The following is a 9,726-nucleotide window of genomic DNA, read 5'->3' on the forward strand; positions in this document are numbered from 1 at the left end:
CAATGAAGTGGGTAATAATATGATGTTTTGGAATCCTGAACAAAACTAACCTACTTTCAGAAAGAAATCTGTTGCATTATTAATTACTATTAAAAACTTGACTACACAGTATTAATAATGCATTACTTATTGAAAGCCCTTCACATGTGTCAGGAAAACAATATTAAACCTCTTTTGCAACGTGTCTAAGTATGCAGTGACACAAGCTGGCTGGCTCTGTACAATGTCTCTTCTCACACAAGGCAAACACAAAATATCGACAATGTTCTACGGGTAAACCATTCTGGTGAGTGAAAATATGCATTTCTCAGCGTTTTTAATAAATGCAGCTATGGTTCTTTCGTTTTTGGATATAAATAGTAATTATTTCCTGAAAGACAACACGGGTAGTTACAGTATATATTTTATTATAACAGAACGTTTATACAGCAGAGACGCTGGAGTACAGTGCTTATTGATGGAGCTCCTTTTCCCTGTCCTCGTACTTCTTGCTGTAGGTGCCGTCGGGGTCGTACTTGGCCTTCAGCTGCGCCCAGATGTCGGGCTTGTGGTTGATGAGGTGCTTCAGCACCTTCTTGGTGCCCTCCTTCTGCTTCTCGTTGCACTTGGCGCACTCGTTGCTCAGCGCGTCGGGGATCACAGCTGCAGGCAGAAAAACATTATAGTAAACCAGAGAATTTGTCAGATGCAACGTAGAGTCTCGTAATTTCACTAAATAAAACTCTCCGTCCTTAAAAGTCTTTGCTTGCAACTGTGCTACATATTTCCGATCAGTACCCATTTTCTGTTCGTCATGGAAACTAACGTAGAGCCTTTATTCTTTAACAATGAATTCTACTTTCGGATACTTCACAGCTGAAGTAGGGTATATTTAAAAGAATAGTGTTTTAGAAATTTCAAAATCTGCGTTATTTATTTTTGGTGTACTGCAGAGTAGTATGTGCTTTAGGTCAAGTGATAGTACTAAGCATGTCCCAAAAGACAGACAGACAGAGACAACCATATGAACAGAAATAGTCAAAATACAATTGTGATGCAGGAACGAAGTATTGGATGGAACATATGGAAAACATAGGGGATCTCCTTTCTGCCTAACAGCTTTATCTAAATACTGCTAATATTTCATAAGTGTTTCAAACACTATATTAGGGAAATAAATAATGCATGAAAACATTGTAATTAGAGCTCTTATAAACGTATCAGTACAGTACAGTACATCAATAATTCAAGCTAACAGTGTTAAAGCCCACAAAAAACATTTCTTCATTTAAGTAAAGGGATAAATGTGAAATGTTTTTCAAATTGAATCCTCACGGTTATATAGCACCAGCAAGTTTACTGAAATTCTGGTTACGGATTTGATCTGCACAATAGACGGCAACACACTTAAAAAAATCTGTTTCTGCATAAGAATTAAATTCTGATGAAGAAATATCTCTTGCAGGTCAACTACAACTTGAAACAAGTTCCATGCTTCTTTTTTATGTGTTGTTGTTGTTGTTGTCTTCAGTCTTGAGACTGGTTTGATGCAGCTCTTCATGCTACCCTATCCTGTGCAAGCTGCTTCATCTCCCAGAACCTACTGCAACCTACATCCTTCTGAAACTGTTTAGTGTATTCATCTCTTGGTCTTCCTCAACGATTTTTGCCCTCCACGCTGCCCTCCAATGCTAAATTTGTGATCCCTCGATGCCTCAGAACATGTCCTACCAACCGGTCCTTTCTTCTTGTCAAGTTGTACCACAAACTCCTCTTCTTCCCAATTCTATTCAATACCTTCTCATTAGTTATGTGATTTACCCATCTAATCTGCAGCATTCTTCTGTAGCACCACATTTCGAAAGTTTCTATTCTCTTCTTGTCCAAACTATTTATCGTCCATGTTTCACTTCCATACATGGCTACACTCCATACAAATACCTTCAGAAATGACTTCCTGACACTTAAATCTATACTCGATATTAACAAATTTCTCTTCTTCAGAAACGCTTTCCTTGCCATCGCCAGTCTACATTTTATATCCTCTCTACTTCGACCATCATCAGTTATTTTGCCCCCCCAAACTTTCTTTCTTATATACGGCACTGATAATGCTACCATTATTTTTTTTAAGGTCGATGATGGTCATTAAAGTGCATGTTCAATAACAATTAAACATTACTGGATCTTTTCTTCGCAGCCAAAATCGGTACATCCTTTTTCTGCCAAGGATTCTTATTCGCTGTTACCATCCATTGTCAGGTTTCTGTGCATCGTGAGAGCTTCGAACCTGTCGATCTGAAACCTACACTTTGTTTGGCCAGAGATGTCACCGCTTACCCCTTAACCCAACCCACTCAGGATCCTTTCTTATGTCCTACTAAGTTTACCTCTGCTATCAGCTATCTTAGAAAATTGTTTGGAGAACCTCTTCTCATCCATACAAATCTGGTGTCTGTAAAATTTTATTCGTCACTTACCGCGGGATGACATTTTGCATGACAGAAGCAATTTCTGTTCCTTATATTATTACTACCGTTAAAATTACTATAAACCCCTGAAGCAGCAATCGTGCTGTTTCGACACTTCACACCCGACAGTGTAACTTAGTGGAAAACTTTGTCAGCTGTCGTCTTTTCTGATTTAGTCCTCATGGTTTTTTTTCACCTTTATCATCTAGCGCCAAGCTGTCCACCCGTTAATGAAAGAGTGGTATTCACACTTCTTACACATTTTATACAGAGGCCTTTCCTCCACTGTTTCATGTGTCATCTTTTCATACTACATCTCTGTATTACTTATTAACAAGTAACACAATACTACAAAAGTTTTCTGTGTATCTTCTGTTTTATGTTTTACACAGTTCTCAAAATCACTCATTCTCTGCATCTAATTGAAGTTGGTTAGTTACAGAATCTTCACTTTGCAATCGAAATTGTCAGTGAAAATTTATGCATTTTATAAGCTCATCAGAACATGAAACTTTGTCGGATGCTCCAGGCAACTTACTCTTGAGCTCCTTGCCGTCGGCCGTGCAGTTGTTATCGTCGTTCTCCAGCAGGCACTGGGCGTACTTGTTGAGCAGGCGGTCGTTGGCGAGGATCTCGTCCAGGTTGACGTTGTCGTACTTGGTGGTGTACTTCTCCTCCGCGGCGGCGACCACAATGACGGCCAGTGCCGAGACGAGAACAAGGGCGGCCTTCATGTCTGCAGTGCGGGGTTCACAGCTGATGCGCACACTCTCCTGCTGCCAGTATATATACAGCAGGCGGGTCTCCCACCACGCAACTGCACGCGTCTTTGCCGGCCTGGGAAGCGTTTGTGCGTCACCAGCCTGGCGGGTTTTTCCATTCCAGTTTACAGCCATCCACGTACGCTTTCCTTAGCTGTTTCCGAATGTCAGTTGTGTCAGTTTTGCGAGAATGAAAAGCATACATCGCGTGCAAAGAGTGCGCTTTTATGTATCATACTTGTCCCCCTGATACTGACAATCCGGTCTGTCAATATCAAATATCTACAGAACCACAGGAAATACCGGAAAAATGTTTTCCACAATTGATACAATTCAAGATTTTCCAAGATGTGGTTCATGACATAATGTTTTAGCTAGTGATTGAAAGAGGTTACATTTGAATACTCTCCTTGAAACAGATATATCATCATATTAAATAAATCTCTTTAAGAGACTACATGGACTCATTTCTTTTCGTAATTCTTTACCTAAATGGATTCTTGGATACAGTGGACTGCATGGTAACTTGCATTGTTCTGATGAAAGTTCAGGAAACGGGGTTGCGGGACATCATTTGCGTTGCACACCACTATTGATATTCGCATGAAACAAGCGATATGTGATGATTTTGAAATTGTCACTCTATGCAGTTGTGATACACAGCATACACCTTTTAGTGAGCGTTTGTTATGTTTAGCGGCTATAGATGCGGATTGCCGCGCGGGATTAGCCGAGCGGTGCCGGCACGGTAGCTCAGCGTGTTCGGTCGGAGGGGTAGCTGCCCTCTGTAATAAAAAAACTGAGTTAATCGATCAACAACGAACTTAAACGGATGTTTTACGACGTCCGCCCCGAGCAGATGCAACGAACGAAACCGAACAAAATGACATTAAAAAAAAGAAAAAAGCGGTCTCAGGCGCTGCAGCCATGGACTGTGCGGCTGGTCTCGCCGGAGGTTCGACTCCTCCTTCGGGCATGGGTGTGTGTGTTTGTCCTTAGGATACTTTAGGTTAAGTAGTGTGTAAGCTTAGGGACTCATGGCCTTAGCAATTAATTCCCATAAGATCTCACACACATTTGAATTTTTTTTATTTATTTTTTTATTTTTTTTATTTTTTTGGGATCTGGATTACATATCCATCTGTGCCACTTCTTACTCTTTTTCGTCTAATTGTTTGGCTGCGTCAGCCACTGGTAACTCCTGCATGGTCCCGACATGACCGTGAATGTCCACAGACGCCGCGCTGACGTCACCCTATCTTGTCAGTGGGTGCCGCTGCCTTGCAGTCAGTTGTTTATTTGTTACCGATCGTGTAGCAGTTATTTTCCAGTCGCTGTCTAAGATTTAAACTTCGATTGATCAGTGCTAAGGAACGCGTGTTTGAAGAAGGAGATATAAAACACAAAATAACTGCACTCATATTACTAACAAGCAGCAGAGTGCTGGAAGTTTTATTTTCTGACATACAGCAAGTAAAATGAGCCGTTAGTGAAAATGCTAATCTTAAACTTCACTATTTCGGGAGAAAGCAAGATTTCCTGCAAGAGCTATACTACTAGTCATTAAAATTACCACACCAAGAAGAAATACAGATGATAAACTGGTATTCATTGGACAAATATATTATACTAGAACTGACATGTGATTACATTTTCACGCAATTTGGGTGCATAGATCCTGAGAAGTCAGTACCCAGAACAACCATCTCTGGCCGTAATAGTGGCCTTGATAAGCCTGGACATTGAGTCAAACATAGCTTGGATTGCGTGTACAGGTACAGCTGCCCATGCAGCTTCAACACGACACCACACTTCTTCAAGAGTAGTGACTGGCGTGTTATGACGAGCCAGTTGCTTGGTCACCATTAACCAGACGTTTTCAGTTGGTGAGAGATCTGGCGAATATGCTGGCCAGGGCTGCAGTTGAACATTTTCTGTACCCAGAAAGGCCCGTACAGGACTTGCAACATGCGGTAGTGCATTATCCTGCTGATATGTAGGGTTTTGCAGGGATCGAATGAAGAGTAGAGCCCCGGGTCGTAGAACATCTCAAATGTAACGTCCACTGTTCAAAGTGCCGTCAATGTGAACAAGAGGTGACGGAGACGTGTAAGCAATGGCACCCCATACCATCACGCCGGGTGATGCGCCTGTATGGCGATGACGAAAACACGCTTCCAATGTGTGTTCAGCACGATGTCACCAAATACGGTTTTGATCATGATGATGCTATAAACGGAACCTGGATTCATCCGAAAAAATGACGTTTTGCCATTCGCGCACTCAGGTTCGTCGCTGAGTACACCATCGCAGGCGCTCCTGTCTGTGATGCAGCGTCAAGGGTAACCGCAGCCATGGTCTCCGAGCTGATAGTCCATGCAGCTGCAAACGTCGTCGAACTGTTCATGCAGATAGTTGTTGTCTTACAAACATTCCCATGTGTTGACTCAGGGATCGAGACATGGCTGCACGATCCGTTACAGCTATGCGTATAAGATGCCCGTCATCTCGACTGCTAGTGATACCAGGCCGTTGGGATCCAGCACGGCGTTCCGTATTACGCTCCTGAACCCACCAATTCCATATTCTGCTAACCGTCATTTGATCTCGACCAACGCGAGCAGTAATGTCGCGATACGATAAACCGCAATCGCGATAGGCTACAATCCGACCTTTATCAAAGTCGGAAGTGCGATGGTACGCATTACTCCTCTTTACACGAGGAATCACAACAACGTTTCACCAGGCAACGCCTGTCAACTGCTGTTTGTGTATGAGAAATCGTTTGGAAACTTTCCTCATGTCAGCACGTTGTAGGTGTCGCCACCGGCGCCAACCTTGTGTGAATGAAAAGCTAATCATTTACATATCACAGCATCTCCTTCCTGGCGGCTAAATTTCGCGTCTGTAGCATGTCATCATCGTGGTGTAGCAATTTTAATGGCCGGTAGTGTATTCAGCGTTGTTAACTTATATTTGGACAGGAGAAAGTTTCATAACTCGCAAAAAAGTATCGAGATGTAAATGCCGTGAAAAGAGGCTTATAAATTATCTGCACTAACTAAAAACTACAAAACCTAAAATTACCACTATAAAAAATTTGGCACGCTAGTCGGCATGGGTTTAACATCACCTCACTGAAATCAGTTTTTTTCTTTCAGACAAATCTAACCAAATACAAAAACACTTAGAAGATGCAACAGATCTACTACGCTTATCCGTCGTCTTTTGGAGTACTGCTGCGTGGTGTGGGATCTTTAGTAGGCAGTATTAGCAAAGTACACCGAGAGAGCTCAAAGAAGAACAGTAAGTTTTGTATTATCGAGAAATAGGGGAGAGAGGATCACAGTCATAATACGGGATTTAGTGTGGACATCATGAAAACACAGACGTTTCTCGTTGCGGAGGGACCTTCTCTCGAAATTTCAATCACAAACCTTCACCTCTTAATGCAATAAAAAAAATTATTCATGCAGACCTATACACGGAGAAACTGTCATCAAAATAAATTAAGGGAAATCTGAGCTCGTACGGAAATATATAGGTGTTAGTTTTTCCTCGTGTTGTTCTATAGTGGAATGACTGAGAATTATTGTGAAGGTAGTTCGGCGAACACTCTACCAGGCAGACAAGTGTGGTTTGCGGAATAGACATGTAGATACAGATGCAGGTGTAGAATTAAGTGGTTTGCTGAGCACTGATGCACAACCACCCAAACTCATTATAATACAAGTACTGAGAATCAGGGGTAATCTATCAAAGAAGTGCTTAACAGACCGCAATAATATATAGTCACCGTTGCACACACTAAATGCCTGTGTACTCACCAGTACCAATGCCTGCTCTTTCCTATAATCACGATATGAGTGGTAGTGAAACAGTTAACAACAACTTGTGCCAGAAATGAGGAGAACGCTGTAGGACAACGCACTCACACAGCTCAAGACGCTGCCCCAACTCGTGCATTCCAGGAACCGCCAGGAACAGACTGTCCTGTAGCGAACTGCAGTAGGCGTAGCGTGGCGTACTTCCCTGATCCGACAGCACAGTCTCCTTATCGGCTGACAGCCAGACCATGGCTACCCAGGTGTCCTGTCCAATCCGTCCTACTCGGCTAACCGATGGTACTCGAGGGTTCCGTCTCATGTTACTGGTTGGTAGTACTCCCAGTTCTGCGCGACTGTCCAACTGGTTTCGCATACACACTGCCCCGTACGTGTGCTATTGTGACAGCAGCCTCGCTGACAGCCCCGTCAAAGAGTCGCGCTGCCGCAGCCACAGTTTTGTTCGTCTGATATAATTTGACACAAACATCCAGGAGCGTCACGACAGTTATAATACGGCTGAAATTTAATCTTTGGATATTCGACAGACACCGGCGTCAAACCAAGCCTGTGGGAGGACGTGACATCGTAACTGAATGAGGCCTCAAGTCTGCTTAGAAACACATGCATTTGTCATGTATATTTTGTAAAACATAAATAATATACTTGCAATGTCTGACAAAAAACGTTAAGCGTTTATATTGTGTGCACGCTACGCTCTATTACCAGTAATATACATACTTGAATATATAAGTGAGAACCATAGAATACGAATCTGCAATTAGCGCAGCAGCCATCAAGTGAAGTGCAAAGAAATAATAAAGAATAGATGAACAAAATTACATTTTATTTCATATGCCTAGAGACCAACCTTTTACAATTATAACACCAGGTTAGTTCTGTAACTTTAGTACGAGGTAGTTTCTTCATAAAGAGCAAGAGAAGCTTCTCTCCCATGATGCGTCTGAGACTCAAATGGTTTGAAGCATTGGATGGTAAGTGATATTTTCAGTAATAATTCACTGAATTCTCATTTAATTATAAACTTAAAGATTTCTTGGGCTTTCCATCTAGAACAATGTCACACTGGTATGAGGAGCACGTAGATGCCTACGATATCTTTTCATTTCTTGCAGCACCTGCTCCTTATCAAGCTCATAGCAAATTCCTACCAGATCATCCAGTGTCATACCCAGAACGTCATCGGAAGTTTGAATCATAAATTTTGTTTCAACGATTTAGAATATTTTAGTTTATTCCTTCATGGCCGCGTTTCGTAGTGACAGTTCTTGTGTAAACAGAACGACAATTTTCTCCTTGAATCTATAAGCTAGTATCATTCGCTAGTTCACCCGACACCATTTTATTTTCCTTCCTGCTACCTTTGTCGGTCACTGATAGTGTACACGTCATTGTATTTTTACGGTCTAATGTATCAATCTTGTCTAAAACTGCAGTTCGTTTCGTTCCCCGCTAAAAACTAATTCAGAGTTTTTAGTCTGGCGAGTCCTTTACCTAAATTCAGTTTTGGAGATTGATGAGCTTAATGTACTTATAGCTGTATCGTGTGCCAAGAGTTGACGTAGGTGAAAGGAGCAACCTTGCTGGAGATCCAATATCAAAGTTTGCCTTGAACAGATTTTCATATCTTCCACAGTGCTCATAATTGTTTCCACGATTTCTTTTACGACCTTACCTGACTCGAAACGAGCAGTGCAGCGAGTATCAAACAGTCGTTTCAGACTTTTGACTGTCTTTTTATTGTGCAGCTAATGCCAATCTACACTACTGGCCATTAAAATTGCTACACCACGAAGAGGACGTCCAACAGACGAAAAATTTAAACGACAATAAGAAAATGCTGTGATATGCAAATGATTAGCTTTTCAGAGCATTCACAAAAGTTTGGCGCCGGTGGCGACACCTACAACGTGCTGACATTAGAATTGTTTCCAACCGATTTCTCATTCACACACAGCAGTTGACAGGCGTTGCCTGGTGAAACGTTGTTCTGATGCCTCGTGTGAAGAGGAGTAATGCGTACCACCGCGTTTCCGACTTTGATAAAGGTCAGATTGTAGCCTATCGCGATTGCGGTTTATCGTATCGCGACATTGCTGCTCGCGTTGGTCGAGATCCAATGACTGTTAGCAGAATATGGAATCGGAGGGTTCAGTAGGGTAATACGGAACGCTGTGCTTGGTCCCAACGGCCTGGTATCACTAGCAGTCGAGATGACGGGCATATTATACGCATGGCTGTAACGGATCGTGCAGTCACGTGTAGATCCCTGAGTCAACACATGGGGACGTTTGTAAGACAACAACTATCTGCATGAACAGTTCGACGACGTTTCCAGTAGCATGGACTATCAGCTCGGAGATCATGGCTGCGGTTACTCTTGACGCTGCATCACAGACAGGAGGGCGTGCGATTGTGTACTCAACGACGAACCTGGGTGCGCGAATGGCAAAACGTCATTTTTTCGGATGAATCCAGGTTCCGTTTAGGGCATCATCATGATCGCTTCTGTATTTGGCGACATCGCGCTGAACACGCATTGGAAGCGTGTGTTCGTCATCGCCATACAGGCGCATCACCCGGCGTGATGGTATGGGGTGCTATTGGTTACAAGTCTCGGTCACCTCTTGTTTACATTGACGGCCCTTTGAACGGTGGACGTTACATTTC

General features: G+C 42.5%; 1 protein-coding gene across 1 annotated transcript; it reads right to left on the reverse strand.

The window, feature by feature from the left end:
• Positions 1-390: 390 nt before the first annotated feature.
• On the reverse strand, positions 391-3,247 carry LOC126273136 (ejaculatory bulb-specific protein 3-like). The gene is made up of 2 exons (XM_049976593.1): positions 2,989-3,247; positions 391-642 (listed from the first exon to the last, which is right to left on the reverse strand). The coding sequence occupies exons 1-2, from the start codon at positions 3,182-3,184 to the stop codon at positions 452-454; spliced, it is 387 nt and encodes a 128-aa protein (XP_049832550.1). The 5' UTR covers positions 3,185-3,247; the 3' UTR covers positions 391-451.
• Positions 3,248-9,726: the final 6,479 nt, after the last annotated feature.

The sequence above is a fragment of the Schistocerca gregaria genome, chromosome 5 (genome assembly GCF_023897955.1).
Source record: "Schistocerca gregaria isolate iqSchGreg1 chromosome 5, iqSchGreg1.2, whole genome shotgun sequence".
Classification (NCBI taxonomy): domain Eukaryota; kingdom Metazoa; phylum Arthropoda; class Insecta; order Orthoptera; family Acrididae; genus Schistocerca; species Schistocerca gregaria.